A 16,985-nucleotide genomic window follows, 5' to 3' on the forward strand; every position below is an offset into this window, starting at 1 on the left:
TGGCTCTAATCTTAGTTTCAAATGACCAACTTCGTGATTTACCATCCCGAATAGCGTCAAAAACCAAAAAAAATTAACTCCGAGGTAGCACAAGCAAGATAATCACAAGGAACCAATCAAGACAATGTTCACAAATTGGGGCGAGTCCAAATAGTCATAACAGAACATAGAACATAGTAAAAGGGGACTAGGCCTAAGCTATGCGATGTAATGAGTAGAACAGAATAATGCGTCTTTGCCAAGTCATCGGGGCCAAAGATCAATCGTTTTCCTCCGTCCGTCTGTCCATCCATCAGCCGTACCAAATGCGCCTCCCAAAACAACTACTCATTCCTCATTCCTGCGCCTCCCGATGCACCGCCAACCCTATCGCCGAAGCGTAATTAAAAAGTTGTACTGAAAAAATGGCAAGATGCCTATGAACAAGAAGCGGAGAAATTTTTGCTTTAGACTGCCGTGGAAGATTGTCGTAGATGGGGGCGAGTCGCAAAGTCGAGAATACTTAGGCCAAGGATAGCTAGGCTGATGATATCCCGATTGTCCAAAACATCGATACTCTGAAAATTGAGATCGTATGTTATGTTGAAATATCGTCTAATTCACCAATGCCGAGAAAATGGTTGTCGGTGTCAGCAATGGCGCGCGAGAAAAGAAGAGGTGGTTCGCCCGGTCAAACCGAATGTGAAAGCCTTTTTTTTATGCCGGGGTTTTATGTTTTGCGTATTGTTTTTGTGGGTTTTGTAATTTTGGTATAATCAGATGAGGACGAGTATGAAATCAACGACGATAAGCAGATGGCAGATCATATGCGCGATCGGGTGTATGGTATAGTAAACCCCGCGGAATGCAATGAAATCGTACCAAATGTGAACAGTTTTTAAGCTGTAAACGTAGGGTCGTCAACGTCTCATGAAAAGAAGGCGTCAGATATATTGCCTCTGTAAGACTGAATATCATGTCCTGTCATGATCTTATAGTCTCGTAAACTCGTAAATTCGTTCCTCGGAATAGCGGGAGTAGTGAAGGACAACACATGAGAAAAGCCTATGGTCCGAACTGCTATGTAGTAGGCAGTAATAAAGGTTCATCGTAGGCTTGCAAATAAGCAAGGCAGTAATGTTCATGTGGTGAGAGAAATGCTTGCGTGGGTTGGGAAAGGTAATGTTCATGTGTCCTCCTAATCAATATACTCCAGCAATGTTCCTTTCCAAGAAAACATGCATGAGGCCCGAGACTGAAGTAGCAGCTTACTTCATCACCAATACTTGGGCCTTGCTAATTCCATAGCAAAGGAGACTGTTTTCGTTACGTTCGTCTCGAAGCGATAGGATCGGACTAACCGCAAAACTGACTCGGGTCTGAGAGTACTGTAGTTCTGCAGGGCTACGCGCAAACGATGATCCGTTCAAAGCGTCCATTGTAGCCATCGAATACTTGCATGCGACTTCGGGGAATGTGTAGTTGAGTGTCATACCGGACATCCATATCTTGGAACTGACCTCCTAGGTCGCATCCACCATGATACGTACCGCCTTAAAAGCTTGCTCGTCCGAAACTGACTTGGGTCGCAGAGGCTGGAGAAGTAGCGAAAGCATTTGAGCGTTGTGCTCAATTGTGTGCTTCTTGAACTTCTGTAGATCTACTTCGTTTGCCTTGTTTCGGAACATGTCGGTGATGATTCTAGCATGTTCGTTGACAACTGATTGGCGTTCACGGAACTTGCTGTGCTTAGGTGCCTGGCTAAACGATCGGATTTCGTTCTGAAGCGCGAGTAGGTGACTGTCTACTTCTGGTCTGAAGCCAAGGAAAACCTGGGGCGAAATGATTTTCTTGAAGAGAAAATCTAGGACGATTCGCATGATCACATACGGTCGGTGAGCAACTGTGCTCAGAAGGAACTTCATATGGCCCTTCGCCTCGATCTGGTTCGCGTACACCAGGTTCAGAAGATAGTTCCAGGTTGAAGGTTCCTGGATCTCAAGCATATGGTCGGGAATATTGGTCTCTTCCCATGCCTTGGAGTGGCAATTGACAATGTATCCCTTGGTGAGCGAAGTCATATGCTCAACACCGACGGTAATCTCAGGAAGCTCCCAGTGATCCTTGTGGCGAGGAAACTTCGATGGGCCGGGTGCTTTTCCTTTTGTGAGAATCAGAGCTTGCTTCGGTGGCGCGGCAGATTGGGGACGGCGCTCAACACCTTTGCCCTTGAGATCACCACGTCGGGTTAGAGCCATCCAACCAGAGGAGCCTTCACCAGTTTCTTGCGCAGCAGCTTTCGATTTGTGCGACTCAGTGGGCTTAGCAGTCCAAGCCGATGGACCTGCCTCACTAGAAACGTGAGGACCCTTCTCCTCGGACTTCCATCCTAATTTTTGCTGGGTTGACTTGGTTGGCTTAACATTCCATACTGTCGGAATAGCGCTATCCTCATCATCCGACGAAACTCGGGCTTGGTAAGGCATCGATGCGCGATTAGTTCGGTTGATAACTTCGAGAAGGTCGTTCTTCGTCTTCTCGTCCAGAGGCTTCCTTTCGTGTGCAGGAAGAACATCGGCCTCACTTTCGGGTCTGGAGGCAGCAGTCTGAGCAAAGTCGATCTCAGAACTCTCGCTATCGGTCTCTTCTTCGCCAGCCTTCTTAGCAAGCTCTGCGTTGCGAACTCGCTGCTTCTTGACCTGTTCCTGGAGAGCCTATAAAATAAAAATGTTAGCTATCTAATTAAAGAGATCGAATGCTTGCAGCATACCTTAATGATCTTTTCCTTCTCATCATCAGCCGAAGTCCACTCCTCTTTCATGTTCTTGTGGTGCTTTTGGAATTTTCGCATCATATCCTCCATCTCAGCGGCTTCGCGTTGGAGGCCAATAATGCGGCTCTTCGTGCCAGCCAACTCGTCGTGTAAAGTCTTCTCAACGTCAAGAGATCGTCGAAGCTCTTGTTGAATCTGTAGAATTTCGGCCTTGGCACCATCCTGAGCGTGGAGAGCGCGTTCAAGCTCCTCGCGCTTTTCTTGGCACTCGCGCTTGAAACCGTCTCGTTCGAGGCGCAGCTGAGTAGTGGTCGAGTTAATATGCTGACCAATTTCAGCTACCATTGCTGCGTGTCGAGAAGCGGATTCCGGTAAAATTCCTGCGCGGTTGATGAATTGTGTGCACATGTGGATTCGGCTAGCAATTAGTCGTGCCGAATAAACCGACTCCTATCATTTATGGTTAGTGTTTCAAAATCAAGCAGATTGTTGTCCTAGATGCAGGGTAATAAGAAACTTACATCTTCGCCGGGCAGGCGACGGACGTCACTAGTTGGCCAAGGCGACAAGCCAGCAAAAGCACTGGTCGGTCCAGACAAAGAGTCACGGTGGTATCGGCTCACCGCGCGGCTGCTCGAAGCCGAATGATTAGTTGGGAAGGCAACACCACCTCCGCCATAGCGATAGGTTGTCGGAGCAATGGATTGTGGGATGGGTGGTTGATTCTCCATCGGCGCAATTTGTCGATCAAAGGAATTAGACGCATTGATCAATCGAGATTCCTCACTACTGGGAGGGGGAATCGATACCGGGCTGTCCTCCCCGGTGGCTTGCGTTCCCTTAGGGCTCTCATCCTTGGGGAATAGAGGGGCACCTCGGACAGTAGATGCCCTGTCGTATGAAGAGTCAGAATCATATCCAGTCATTTTGGCGATCGTCTCGCGGTGGTAAGACGGGAGATGAAATAATAATTAAGAGAGAAAAATGAAGAAGGCCGGCCCCAACGTGTATCCCAGCCCAAACCGAGTTCCCGAATAATAAGATATGTATGAACACTTCGTAATTTTGTCGAAGAGAAGTATGTATGGAAGAGGATGATTTTAGAATTGATGTAGAAATGGTATGCTTTGGGGGATAGTAGTGGAGGATCAGGTTCAGAGAAGTTGTGTAAGAAGGATGAAAAGTTAAGAAATGATCTGGGGAGGGCTGCGGATTTTTATAGAAAGGGAGGGAAAAAAAATTCAGTCGCCGTAGAGAAGAGAAGGAAGGAAGGAAGATAGGATAAGACAGGTAGGATGTGGGTTGGGAAGGTATTGTGAGAGGCGTGCTATCCTGGAAAGTAGTTGTGAGTAGGAGTAATAGGGCAGTTACTCGAGCACTTGCCTCAAATGGTGTACTGACGGGCCTAGCGGGTCATTAAAGAGGTGAAAACTCGCAAACAAATCCAGTTGAAACGAAAATGTTGACGCGTCCTGGTTGTTGCCCAAGGAAGGAAGGGGGAGAGAATAGCACAACAAACACCTAAGGCAGCCGTTCACCTATTGTTTCCAGAGAGTAAGAGCCTAGGGCACTTCTTTCTCTAGCTGGACAGACTGCACTGCTTTTTCAGTGTTACTGTGGAATCTGGGGGAGTATCGGTGCATGGGGCATGTCCCATTCTCATTCGCTAGAATCCATGGATTCTGTTGACCGCCCAGGTGGGGCCATTCGTAGTTTCCGCCGGACTACCGACCGGGAATGCACGCCACTACCACTTCTGCTGCTGCCGAAAAGGGTGACTTCCGCCGCTCGGGATACGGCGATCCTAGACTGCCGGTGAAATGCGGGTCCGGTCTTCCGGACCGAGTCACATGACAACCCGACCTTTCGGAGTAAACTGCCATTAACCTCGACGCAGACGTCCATCCGTGGATATTGAATCAACAAAACAAGGCAAATACATCACTTACCAATCAAACTTTTCGCGCCAGCTAAAGTCCGGCTGGATTGGAGTCATAAATCTGGAACTAACGCTTCCAGAATTGCGACTTTTAGCGTCTGCCGGCCCGCGGTTGGGCGTTCGAAGGGGTGCTCCACCTCTGAATGAAAATTAGCTTTCAAATACATTTGAAGAGATTCTCCATCTTCGTCCTTGAAGAAAGAGAAGTACTCAAAATAGACAACAAGAGTCTTTACACGTGACGAATGCAAAAAATTGGCTTTGGTGCAACAGGGCAAAGCACTCTGATAACGGGATTGGGTGGGATTTTACTTACTCCATGGCTCCTCTTTAAGCTCGTGAAGGAAACTTTAGCCTGGAACAAAACGAGCGTTAGCCAGCTGCAGTCAAACGGGGGACTCATCCTCATTTTTGCATACATCTCCTACCACATGAACGGACAACGTGAATGGCAAGGTATACATGGATATGACTGGTCTAATGGGAACTGGTGTGGCTTGGGGGCAGGAGAAGAGTGATTACTTACTCAAAGAGAAGGGCTCGGCAGCCTAGGAAAGGGAGAAACTCGGTATTTCGAAGACACCTTCTGCTGTGGATGGATGCGGTTAGTAGGAGACGAGAGATCAAGTCAGCAAGGTAGAATATGCGGTGCCAAATGATGGCAACTGAAGGAAATGTCTGCGGATGTCCCAGCGGACGGGCTGGATAATAATTTTGCGAGTTCGTGATGTGACCACGAAGGGTGGGAATGGTTTATGGAGGAGATGGTGATGGAATAGATGGGGGTTCAAGAGGCTAAAGGTATGGATGTGGGGCGTCTGGCGCTGGGCGTGATGGGGATTGCGTACATGGATGAAGGCAACGAGTGGATGCGGTTATTATTAAAGAAAATAATACATACCTAGAGCTTGCAAGGTCTGGACGTTCAAACAAGTGATGTGTTTGAATTGGTGATGGTGATAAGAGCAAAGCGCTCTCAAGAAGGGATGGTGTAGATGGAAAGGTAAGGGTGGAGGATGGTAGGGAGAGGAAGTGTGTGTGAGAGAAAAGATAAAGGGAAATGGGAGAGAAAAGATGGAGGATGGGGAAATAAATAAACACAGGACAGGCAGGATATTGTGGGCGAGGGTTTAGGAATTAGGGTAGGGGAACTGGCCTATGAGTTGCTGCAATTTTCTTAGCTATGCGCTCTAAGTACCGCTGGTAGCCCTGAGCGTAAGAGCGGAAACTGCGCAGAGGGGTCAATGCCAATGATACCTAGTGGATAGTTGATGACAGTTCGTTTTAGGGACCATATTCCTGAGTGGGTGTACTAATGTCATGCGAGCTATTGGCCGGATTTGAGTCAGTGCTTGGGGCGACAGCTACCATGACGATACTGGCAACAGCCGCTGACAGTCGACAGGAAACAACCGCGTGAGAAGCGGGTCTATGCAGCCGAGGAAGAGCCACAATGCTTATGCGCCTTTAAAATAGATAGGAACCTAAACCAAATAAGATCCATGGTTTAAAATCTCCTTGGTGGTAATATCATAGCGGTGCCCGTATGTTCATTGCCCAGCAAAGACTTGTCTTTCTCTTTAAGTCATATTCACATTCAGCAACACCATTCGGGCAAGTCTCGCAGAACAAGGTAGCTATCAAAACCGTAAGGGTGATTTGCCTTGACATAATATATGTGGACTGCGAGAAGCTTAGTGAAGGTCGAGTCCCAAGAGTCCCCTTATCATTCTCGGCGTAAGGAAATGTTTCGTCCCTTGAGACTTGTCGATGCTACCGCGGCACCCAGTTATCATAGCCTACCTAGGTAGGTATTTTATATTCTTTGATTTGTCTTCTACCTAACGTGATGGTAGCTGGAACTAAGCACGAGGATAACTCGCTCCATGGAGCATTAATATGCTTTATTGGCTGATACGAGGTACTGTAGCTAGCGATCAATTAGTGTTTTGAGAATTTGGTAGGTTAATATTTCAATCCAGTGAACAAATGATTCTTTCGGGTTGGTTCTGAATAAGAATGAAGTATGGCTTGACCTGCGAACTGGAGATACTAAGGCAAATATGGAAACTCAATAGGAGACAGGATACACCATTGCATACCTTATCTAGTTTGCGCATCCAAGATATTCTGAGAACAAACCCACAGGAAGCTATGGGCGCCTCTTCTAGCTCGTCCATTGCTTCCAACCCTGTTGCAGCAATGCTAGAAAACGAGGCGACTGTGCGGGAGCTACTGTGCGGGAGCTTCCCGGAACTGTCTCGATCATTCTCGCTACTGACAATGTAAATGGGTAGGAGCCTGGTTGGTTGAAAGGCGAGCGCAGTTAATAAACTAACAAGCGGCTCTCGCCTTCAGTTAGGGCGCTCGCTGACCTCTCCTGCTGAACTTGAGGGTCAACTTGCTCATATATCCACAACTACTAACTCGCTTAGCATTTCAATTCTTTTATAATAGGGAGGCTGTACTGGCCCAATGGGGCCCCGTAACTGGGGTTAAAATTACGGTGAGTGTTGTGAGGGGATTGGGTTGCACTACCATGGACAGAAACTATCTTCTCAACCCTTGAAATAACGAAAAGGTTTCAATACACCCGAGTCTTAAGCGAGAACTGGTTCATCATGCCATGAGATCTCAAAATTGATGAGTAGGTAGACACAACGCGACTGGGTCTCGGCTATGAGGTTGAACCTAGGCTTCAGTGTACATGGATACTACCAAAAACTTTCGAGCTGGATTATACTATAGATCTAGATAGTTCAGAGGATTGATGAAATGGGGTACCAACAAGTAGATGCGTAAGCGAGGCAATCCACAGTAAGAATGAGCTGACACCTACGATATGTTGGTAGGGATGGCCTGTGCAGCAGAACTTCCGTACTCATGTATGGATGCTATTCAAATGGGGAACGACCATGTTGAGAGGGATCGTCCTTCGATCAAACGATTATTATTACATGGCTACATGTACATAATAGTAAGATATGCATGATATGAGAGGTACCTCGGTAGTCGCCAGTGCGTATATGTAGTGGCAACGGCATCTCGAAACGCGTTCTAGTCGTACTGACTTGATATATGAGGGTGACTTCTTATTTACATATAAGGAGGTACGAACGATACTAGATAAGCATCAATGATAGCATTTGATATTGATCATTCGAATAAGCCTGTAAATTCCACTGGAATAAGAGGCTGATGATGGAATAGATGATGGCGGGATGCTGAATGAGGGTGGCCAACTGGACAATTATTGGGACATACGCCTTCTATTAAACCGAATTGTAGACGTTAAATTGACCGAGTTAACAGCGGAAGCTGGCCTATACTGTAGATGGCTGTGGCTTTAACGAGACCTGGATTTGAAGGGGTGGTTGTCTATGGAATCAAATGCATAAAATGAAGCCACCAATACTTATTGAATGCTGACACATAAGGCGCAAACTTTGAAAGGTTGTTTGGGCATTCCGGTTTGCGACGATACTAATCGTCGAGTAGTATTACCTATGTTCGCCGATATGTGTATGAATACTTAGGATGCAACTTGGCTGGCGGCGAATATTGCGAAGGGGGAAATAATCTGCTAATGGGTAAGAAAACTATCGTGGTACGGTGGCTTATCGTGTCGTCGAGGGGGTAGACGCCTGGATGCAGCTGAAATGGTACCTAAGGGCAATACAGTAAGTGTGATCCTGACTATTGGGGTAAGGGAGGTTGGGGTTCGTGGCGCCTCTGAAAATCTCGGTTCCATCTCCCGAGCGCATTGCGACCGACGCCGGAATGGACGGGACGGAGCGGTTGGTATGATATGTTTACAAGGGCTGTACAAAATGTAAATATATGACTTGCCTAGCAATGACTAATGGTACTAATGACCTACCTCAGAAGGAATTATGTATGAAAGATGGTATTTGGTAGAATGCAGATCCTTTCCTATAAAGCAACTCTATTAATTAGTTCGCGATGCCTTCCAGGTAAATTGAGCTGGAGGGGGCAGTATTAAAGGGCTGGGATGCAAACAGTAGACTCAAACTGCCTCACAAATCTACAGGCCGAGTCAGTTGGGATAAGCACCGTCCTCCGGAGTAGCCATACCAAAAAAACATCGAAACGGCACGGTATCTATTATGTCTAAATCAGATGCTTCAGTACTATCAATGTCTAATTACCTAGCTCTGTCCTAGCCAGGAGGCCAGCGAACGTTCTCCGATTCGACGGTAATGATCGGGAACGAAGTTCGGCTTGGTACATATATCAGCATATCGATGCCGACCACCGAGGATGCATGCTCCTCCGAATTTGATATGCTATTGTAAAATCAGCGTGAAAAAATCCATGTTCATGGCATGAGTGGAAAAGCGGTATATGATCTCGATGAACATGCCGCTGGGAATGTCGTTTACCAAACGGATAGGCGAAGGCGATGAAGTGTGAGTTCGGTGTGGTGTCCTTATTTAAAAGCAGGGTGGGTAGTAGTGATGAGACTTGATTAGCAGTTAGCATGGATCCTCTTTGGATTTCATGATAATGAAAACTTACATCGCAAGTTCCTAGAACGGGAGAGGCCGGGCCAACGATTAGCATCTCAAATAGCCTTGGTACGAGAGAACAAACTGCTGTAGACGGCATCCACAACAGGCGCAGCGCTGATCATCCGACCACCAAAATAGCGGCCATTTAAGCCCTTAATAGCATTCTCGCCTCCTTGAACCTTGTCGAACTTGAGGTATATATCTCCTTGGGAGTTTGGGTCGAGAGAAATGTGAACAACATGTCCGTATTTCTCTTCGGCTTCCTGTCGAACGTCATCCTCCAATTCCTTAATCCAGCTTTCACCTTCTTCCCTATAATTGAGAAAGGGTTAGTATCATAAACAAAACAATTATGGGGAGGGAACAACTAACTCAGTCGGGTCAAACATGTTGTGCAGGACGACACAACGGCTAGCCATGTTGACATTAACAGGCAGGGGTTTGGTTTCTGTTTTCGGTTTAAGAATCTGTCTCTCATTGGGACTTCCATTAGAAGCCTCATCGGTTCGAGCAAGTTTTCTCATCAATGCGTCGCGACTATAGTTGTTAAAATTCACACCAGCAACATCAGTGTCATCTAGAGCGCTAGCACCAGTCGCCTTGTCGTTGTCACGGCCTCCTGCACGGTCGAATCCGGAGGCCTGGGGACCGCGGCCACCGGCACCGGAGAATGCGGAACCCTGATATGGTTGGTTTTGACCTTGGAACCTCTGTAGGATATTGGCAGTTGACTCAGGGGTGAACTTATCATTACCAAGACCGACTCGGATCGGTCTACCAGCTAGATCGAATCCGTTCATCTTTTCGAGTGCTTCACGCGCCTGGTCAGCTTCACGGAACCTATTGATTGTATGTTAGCAGACTTCATAGTAGGAATGGACGTTCGTAACAACGTACTGTACAAACCCATAACCGCGACTGCGGCCGGTATCGTCTTTCTGAAGCTGGACAAACTCAAGCTCGCCGAACGGCTCAAAAACATTTTGTAAATCTTGCTCGGTGATGCTGAAGTGTATGTTTCCTACATACAAACGGTGGAAGGGAATCGAATTGGCGTGAGTGCCAGAATTTTCGGTGCTGCGTACTTGACGGTTCTTTTCAGCTTCGGTAAGCTGTACGATGACTGGGATACCTAATAGTTTTTGTCCTGTAAGTTGAAGAGCAGCTGTGACGGATTCTTCGTTCTTGAATTCAACGTAACCGACACTGTATGTTGATTAGTAATAAGAACACTCGACATTTGGATTGATGCTTACCCTTTAGATCTCCCACTAATACGGTCCTTCACAATTTGGGCCTCGGTGACAGGGCCAACTTTCTCGAAAAATTCCTTTAATTCTTTGGTGCGAAGACGAGCAGCTAGTTGCTGAACGAATACGGTACGTCGATCTCGCTCGTCCTCGGTCAGCTGGGGTGTAGCATCACGCTTTGGGGTACGTCCTCCACGGTGTCTCTCTTCATCCCTGTTTCGATAGTAGCTGCGATCATCGCGATCACGCTCGCGGTCGCGGTGATCATCTCTAGGACGGTAGTGTCGGCGGGGAGATCGTGAGCGAGAGCGGTCTCGACCGCGGCCGCCACTGCGGTAATAATCCCCATCGCCTCCTCTGTGACGTCGTGAGTGTCGACGATCATCATCACGGCTCCGGCTTCTGCGCCTACTCTTGTGGCTACCCGCGTCACTTCGCGGAGTAGGTTCTCTATCGTCGCCACGGTCGCGTCGTCCACGGTCTGCGCTACGATCGCGTCTTCGGCCGGGACTACGGTCGCGTTCTTTACGGTCGCTTCGTTCAGATTTCACGCGATCATCTGTATCTTTAGGTCGAGTTTCTTTTGTGTCATTCTTACTGCTGGCAGTAGCATCAAGCAAAGCCTCGACATCGAGAGTAGCCATGTTGCTCTGATGGAGAAGAGCAAGGTTAGAGACCGTCGGGGTGCGATATCTTTGTATGTTACGGCCGACTTCAATTAAATGTGTTTTTTTTTTTTTTTTTGGTCGATGAAACAAACTTAAATGAAGGGGGGAGAGTCAGTAGATAATCAATTTACTTTTACTTACAACCTGATGGTGCGGCTGAATAAGTGACGAGGTCGATGTCAAAGTTAGGAATTGAAAGATGGCAGGAAAAAGATGCCTGCAGAAAATGCTTGTCCGGCTCCACCTCGGTAAAATAAGCGTGGCAGGCGGAGTTTGCTTACAAGGGACCGTCTGATGTTGGTGTCTCCTTCCGCCATCAGATATCAAACTCAAAAATGGTCTGAAGTTTGTTGGCATGTGCGTCGATTTTAATGAATTTAATGCACTGTTACGTATGTACTGTTGTTTTCTTCATGTAAAAGTACCCCCTGAATGGCACCGTACCGCCGAGTTATCACTTATGAAATTGCACTGTGAATCAGATAAGGAAGGGAACAACAATTTCGTCGTGAAATAATACCTATGAAGTATACAGGTATAGAATTAATTATTAAGTAGAAATATAACACGGACTAAGCTGAGTATTTTGACAATCCCCTATCCTATCATCGTACCGAACGCCGTATCTACCGACCCTACTCCTAGAACCCTAGTCCCCGGCCCATTTAGCATTATGTCCATTCAACACGTATCGATATATGTACCTAGGTAGGTTGAATGAACCCCCGCATCATTGAAGCCGTGGCAACAGCCTAGTTAGACTTGACAACGGTCAGTAGCTCCGTACCGAATACCTGATCCCAGAAACGGCTAGTTACACCGAAACCTAGTTCGTAGTCCAGGAAGTGATGGGCGAGGTGGTACTTCTTGAGCCCCTTATACCAGAGAGGGAGATTCTGGTGGTGAAGGAAGTAGTGTGTCAAATCGTAGCAAACATATCCGAAAATGCCACCACAGAAGATAGCGGTGGCTAGGTACCAGTCCCAGAAGAATAGCGAATGCGCCAACTTCCAGAAGGGAGTGGCAAGTACCACAAAGAGGGCGGGAGGCATCACTAGGCGGTATTTGTCCATGGGCAAATAATGGTGAACACCGTGGAGCAGGAAGTGCAGTGTGATTCCGACTCTGTTATCCGGTAGGTAGCTAGAAATTATATTAGTATATGGTGATATTCAAGGTACACAACAAGGCTAGCATACTCATCAAGATGGAAAAGACATCGGTGCATGATATACTCTATCAGAGTCCATAAGAATAAGCCGAACACCCAGCTAGCAACCAATGCCGGGGTAGTCTCGAAACCCTGAGAGGCTATAAAGGTGCCGTAGCCAATAGCTGGCAACCAGATCAGAGGGACAAGCCACCAAGGGGTCAAACTGAGCGGCTCGAGGAAATTTCCAAATAGCGGTGCAGAAGCACCTCCCTTGTAGTGTCGCGGCCGATGGACCTGGTCCAAATAGAACTTCTTGCTAAAGCCACCATTCCATACTTGCATCAAGAGAGGTTTGTTCAAGTCAAGGAACTTGTGTTGCTTGTAATCGGTGCTGTAGTCCGTTTCCTTGCTTAAGTCCTCCTCGCAGGACATACCGGTTCGGGGATGGACTAACGGGGTGACCTCGTCGTTGATCTGGGAATCTGCGATCTTCTTCTGAACCTCTCCATTGGGCGCGAGCTTCTCTGTTACTAAGAATGCAACGTGCGACTCTTCTAGGATTTCATAGGCAGACTCGGAGTGTGTATGGGAATCTTCATCTTTCAAAATAGCGGTGATGTCTTTTCCGGCATAATCGAGGACTAGGTCGGGGCCACCGGGGTGAGATTCGACGAAATCAGTCACGTCGTAAACATTGGCGCCGATGGTGACATAGCAAGACTTCTTCGAGTTGTGTGACTCGACCTCAGCTTGTGTGAGGGTCGGCAAAGTTCGCCCGGGCATCGTTACACGAAGTTTACAAGTCGAATTAGGGAGCGACAGGTATAAAGGAGCGGAGGAGTGGACGACTTGAAACTCGTAATTGATTCGGGGGGATAGACTCGTAAAAAGAGAGAGGAACAAGAAAGAGAATCGAGATCCGTCGAATAGAAAAGGAGTTGAACAAATTCAAATTCACAAGGGACCCGTAGGTTTAATAATGCGCTAGAGACGTTCGAGTTTTTAAGGGGTCCAATCGTTTTTTTAGCTCTAGGTAATGCTGGGAAATGAGCCTTACCTTCCACAGGCGCGATCAAATTGTTAGCAGCGTGACAGTGGCGTTATCAGTTATTCTTATCGTATGATACCCTGCTTACCGGCTCCGTGGGATCCGCAACCTTAACTCGCATTGATCTAATCAATCTATTAAATCATATGTCATCTAATTTAAACCAAACGTTGTTTACATTTATAGGTAAATACCTACCTACTGTAGGTAGGTACCTGTTTTCACAAGACACAACTGTATGTCTAAGTAACTCCTAGTAACCAACGGGTTATCTGGGGGTATCTGCTCGGAATATCGCCCCTCCCGCTGCTGTACTACGGTCTTCTTCCCAATCAGGTAGTGATTCTCGGGTATCTTCATTAGAATTCAAACTGCCTTTTATATGCTACGCTGTTCCGCGGAACCCGAAAAACTCCATAGCCATGCACCGTGCAAATATGCTACCCGTTCCATCCTTGTTTCTATATACAATATGCTTTCCTTCAACAACTCCGAGCCGTGAGTGCATTAACCAGCGCCGATCTAACAAGCCACGCTATACGAATCCTTGACTCGATGTAGCCAATGGTACCCAAATCTTGCCACCGCCTTTTATACAAATGTGTGCCACATGTGATGAATAATCACAGTCGCGAAGTGGACGCTGCCGTATGTATGGCACGGGATATCCGTCCCGTTATACGACCATATGTTCCATGCAAGAACGAGAGAAGATATCACTTGCGCAAATCCCAAATTCGCCAATGACGGCGTAAAAATCGATGGCTGCTTCCCTTCTCTCATCTGAACCTCATATTGTAGATCTGCAGCAAGTCGTATCGAAACGATTAAACATGCTATGACCGAAGCGAGGGCAAGGCTCGGGCCGTATTGATCACTTGTACCTAGAGCCGAGATCCATGCGTAAAGCGCACCAGCAAGCACGAACAACTCTGCAAGGCGTGGAGTGCGATATTTCTGCTTGCCCGCCGTGCCCTGGCTAGTTTTGAAGATAGAATTGGTGACTGTACGTCTTGAACCCCGGAATGCATCCTCGTCCGGACTAGGACTGATGCTGAAGGAGTTCGCGAACATACGCGAGAGGTTATCCCTCGGATCGTTTTTATCTTCTGGTGCGAAGAACTTCGGTTCGGCAAAGTTAACATCCGATAGACCTTTTCCTTGTGTTGACGATCCTATGTCAAGAGGTCCTCTAGTAGAGCTTTGAAAAAAGTTCTCTTTCTTCTCCTTCGGACTCTCCCTAATAATTGGACGCATAGGAGGATTGCGTAGTCTTTGCGCTGGATTAGTGGGTGCTGGAGGAACTTTATACCAGATTGGACCAGGTTTCGGTTCCAGGGGGGCGTCGCTGAAACGAGGGTTGGTGTTTTTGACCCTATATGGATTATATGAGCTAAATGCTCGATGCTGTGAAGCAGACGGCGTCCAGTCCATTTCGGACTCATAGTGGACGATCCGAGGTGCCGGCTTTTCGACCACAGCGGGCTCCGCAGGCTCGGACAAACGCAGAGACCCGAGACGAGATTCGGTAAGCTGATTTTCATGTAGTCCGCTGCTTCCACTAAAAAGCTCACTATCCTCGATAGCCGGGTGGGAGGTGTTTGAGCCCCGGGAAATCTCATCTAGAATGCTTCCAAGATCATTTTGATCGTTCGGCGACCTTGATCTTGTCGTAGGTTTCGGCGAACGTTTCATCTCTGGACGTCGAAAAAGAGGCGACGTATCCGTACGAATAGATTTTCCCGACGCGTGATATATCTATGATTTGTATCAGTTCTACTCAGTTTGGAAACTTTGGTCGTACTTACGTAGGCCGTTATGATCACTATGGCAATCTGTGCCCCCAATTGTGCTGACACATACAGTCCCTTCTGAGAGCTATACTGCGCCATCGAGAGACCAACGTACCGTACCAATAGTATGAGTAGTTGGTATGTGTACCATTGCTTGAACCCGAGATAATGCGCCGTAAAACCTCGAATGGTTTGCTTGAAGCGTGGATTCCATGGCAGCGAACACAACCCTGAATTAATTGCCCACTTCATGAGTCGGTCTGCTGGAGGCAACCAAATATCGCCAATTTGTTGTACGTTTTTCAGAGCCGTAGCTATCCAAGAGTCCGTTCCACCAAGGGTATACTGTTGCGCGAAAACGGGCCAGATCACAGCAACGTGCCATGCGATCTGAAGAATAAAACCAAGATACCAACTCCACTTTCCCGCATAGTCAAAGATATCGAGAATGTCTCGTTTCTTCACATCTTTTCGCTGTGATCGTGTGCGGTCCATCATCCGGCGTAGATGGTCTGTTTGTGCTGTGTAGCTAGCCTCATGCAGCTTCTTTTCCACCTTGGGCTCGCATTCCGCGCACATTTGAGGGTATCGCTTTTCGAGATCCTTTCGGAGCGCCCAATACTTCTTTTCTCGGGCCAAATACTCGGGGCCGCTCTGATCTTCGGGCCATTCAAATTGTGCAAGGGAACTCGTGAGCATGTGTTGGTTTCTTAAACATGCATCGCAGAAAACGGATTCTTCGGAACCCACTCCGTCCGGTGACATCGATCGTGTTGGGGAACGGACCGCCGCTCGAGGAATAGCGAATTGGATTTGAGTGCGCTCAACGGATGACGTCGTCGAGGGAGGATCGGTAATATCTCCATGCTACAATCCAGTTAGTTTTGCATGAGAATAGAGCTATGCAAGTATACTCACTTCATCCAACCAATTAGTTGCATCGCAGTTGGTACAGTCGAATGATTTCTGGCCTTCAAATCGCAACTTGGATCGTTTTCCGCAGTAGAAGCAACTTAGATACTTCCTCGACCGTAAGGTCGCCATGATTGAAGAGGTTGAACACGCAATCGAAGAAGATCCGGATCAGGAATGAAATAAAATTGGACAGATTTATAGTAAAGAATCGCAATTCTGAGTCAGAAAGCTTAGGTATGCTTCGACTTAAAAAATTGTGGTGGGCAAGTTTGGGCTGAATCCTGCATAAATCAGAACGTTAAAACGTTAGAACTGCTCAACCGCGTTTAAACCCAAGGCACTGACGCGATAAAAAAGTGTTATCATGGCGCCCCATAAATATTGATAGCGCGGATAACCACAGTAACAAATCCGGAACTCACAGTGACGGAATGGTCCTAGAAAACGGCGCTAATGACGTTAGCGCCTATCAAAATAGCCCCTAGAGAACACCGTAACCCCTGTGGTGATCCACATATAGCGCTAATGTAAGGAACTGGTACGGATCAGAATCAATTCAATCCATTCACATACATTTCATCTCTTAAACTTCATCAAAAACACAAACGTCTGAACAAAGTAAACTCGCGCGGCGAACGTTTAGGTCCTGCTATTTATCCTGCAAAGAATTATCCATGCGGCGTGGCTTGTGGAATCATCTCGCAAAGAAAATTAAGGTCAGTCAAACGTTTCTTCGAAATTCTTGTGACTTAGAGAGGCATGGAATGGAAGTCACTCGTTGAACAATCCCGGAAACGCTATGCCTTACGCCGGGCCGAGGTCCGCGGTGCTGCCACGTGCGCCGCCGGACTAGTCACCGATAATAACGACGTTTCCGCTCTTATAACGGTCTACACTTCCGTACACAAGCCCGTTCACGGTGCGGAATATTAGTA

General features: G+C 47.3%; 4 protein-coding genes across 4 annotated transcripts; all 4 read right to left on the minus strand.

The window, feature by feature from the left end:
* Window positions 1–1,335: 1,335 nt before the first annotated feature.
* F4822DRAFT_238796 (uncharacterized protein) lies at window positions 1,336–4,044 on the minus strand. Its single transcript, XM_051454259.1, has 3 exons — window positions 3,274–4,044; window positions 2,750–3,202; window positions 1,336–2,693 (listed from the first exon to the last, which is right to left on the minus strand). The coding sequence occupies exons 1-3, from the start codon at window positions 3,676–3,678 to the stop codon at window positions 1,503–1,505; spliced, it is 2,049 nt and encodes a 682-aa protein (XP_051313990.1). The 5' UTR covers window positions 3,679–4,044; the 3' UTR covers window positions 1,336–1,502.
* A 4,862-nt stretch (window positions 4,045–8,906) lies between these two features.
* On the minus strand, window positions 8,907–11,221 carry F4822DRAFT_238729 (splicing factor, CC1-like protein). Its single transcript, XM_051454258.1, has 5 exons — window positions 10,480–11,221; window positions 10,121–10,429; window positions 9,596–10,063; window positions 9,231–9,535; window positions 8,907–9,175 (listed from the first exon to the last, which is right to left on the minus strand). Exons 1-4 carry the CDS (start codon window positions 11,115–11,117, stop codon window positions 9,277–9,279), a joined length of 1,674 nt encoding a protein of 557 aa, XP_051313991.1. The 5' UTR covers window positions 11,118–11,221; the 3' UTR covers window positions 8,907–9,175; window positions 9,231–9,276.
* A 554-nt stretch (window positions 11,222–11,775) lies between these two features.
* Window positions 11,776–13,453, minus strand: F4822DRAFT_238809 (inositolphosphorylceramide-B C-26 hydroxylase). The gene is made up of 2 exons (XM_051454260.1): window positions 12,341–13,453; window positions 11,776–12,284 (listed from the first exon to the last, which is right to left on the minus strand). Exons 1-2 carry the CDS (start codon window positions 13,075–13,077, stop codon window positions 11,894–11,896), a joined length of 1,128 nt encoding a protein of 375 aa, XP_051313992.1. The 5' UTR covers window positions 13,078–13,453; the 3' UTR covers window positions 11,776–11,893.
* A 364-nt stretch (window positions 13,454–13,817) lies between these two features.
* On the minus strand, window positions 13,818–16,355 carry F4822DRAFT_238820 (Ima1 N-terminal domain-containing protein). The gene is made up of 3 exons (XM_051454261.1): window positions 16,054–16,355; window positions 15,151–16,002; window positions 13,818–15,100 (listed from the first exon to the last, which is right to left on the minus strand). Exons 1-3 carry the CDS (start codon window positions 16,177–16,179, stop codon window positions 13,934–13,936), a joined length of 2,145 nt encoding a protein of 714 aa, XP_051313993.1. The 5' UTR covers window positions 16,180–16,355; the 3' UTR covers window positions 13,818–13,933.
* Between the last annotated feature and the right edge of the window lie 630 nt (window positions 16,356–16,985).

Source organism: Hypoxylon trugodes (assembly GCF_022578975.1).
Source record: "Hypoxylon trugodes strain CBS 135444 unplaced genomic scaffold F4822scaffold_5, whole genome shotgun sequence".
In the NCBI taxonomy this organism is placed as follows: Eukaryota; Fungi; Ascomycota; class Sordariomycetes; order Xylariales; family Hypoxylaceae; genus Hypoxylon; species Hypoxylon trugodes.

What these genes read in the sequence shown, in the direction of transcription:
- F4822DRAFT_238796 (XM_051454259.1), bottom strand. Translation starts at nt 3,678, where the DNA reads ATGACTGGATATGATTCTGACTCTTCATACGACAGGGCATCTACTGTC. An exon ending in GTCGCCTGCCCGGCGAAGAT is followed by an intron (nt 3,203 to 3,273) that starts GTAAGTTTCTTA and finishes CATAAATGATAG; the next exon opens with GAGTCGGTTTATTCGGCACG. An exon ending in AGAAGGAAAAGATCATTAAG is followed by an intron (nt 2,694 to 2,749) that starts GTATGCTGCAAG and finishes TTTATTTTATAG; the next exon opens with GCTCTCCAGGAACAGGTCAA.
- F4822DRAFT_238729 (XM_051454258.1), bottom strand. Translation starts at nt 11,117, where the DNA reads ATGGCTACTCTCGATGTCGAGGCTTTGCTTGATGCTACTGCCAGCAGT. An exon ending in CGCGGTTATGGGTTTGTACA is followed by an intron (nt 10,064 to 10,120) that starts GTACGTTGTTAC and finishes TACAATCAATAG; the next exon opens with GTTCCGTGAAGCTGACCAGG. An exon ending in AACATGTTTGACCCGACTGA is followed by an intron (nt 9,536 to 9,595) that starts GTTAGTTGTTCC and finishes TCTCAATTATAG; the next exon opens with GGAAGAAGGTGAAAGCTGGA.
- F4822DRAFT_238809 (XM_051454260.1), bottom strand. Translation starts at nt 13,077, where the DNA reads ATGCCCGGGCGAACTTTGCCGACCCTCACACAAGCTGAGGTCGAGTCA. An exon ending in TGTCTTTTCCATCTTGATGA is followed by an intron (nt 12,285 to 12,340) that starts GTATGCTAGCCT and finishes TATAATTTCTAG; the next exon opens with CTACCTACCGGATAACAGAG.
- F4822DRAFT_238820 (XM_051454261.1), bottom strand. Translation starts at nt 16,179, where the DNA reads ATGGCGACCTTACGGTCGAGGAAGTATCTAAGTTGCTTCTACTGCGGA. An exon ending in CAACTAATTGGTTGGATGAA is followed by an intron (nt 16,003 to 16,053) that starts GTGAGTATACTT and finishes ACTGGATTGTAG; the next exon opens with CATGGAGATATTACCGATCC. An exon ending in TAGTGATCATAACGGCCTAC is followed by an intron (nt 15,101 to 15,150) that starts GTAAGTACGACC and finishes TACAAATCATAG; the next exon opens with ATATATCACGCGTCGGGAAA.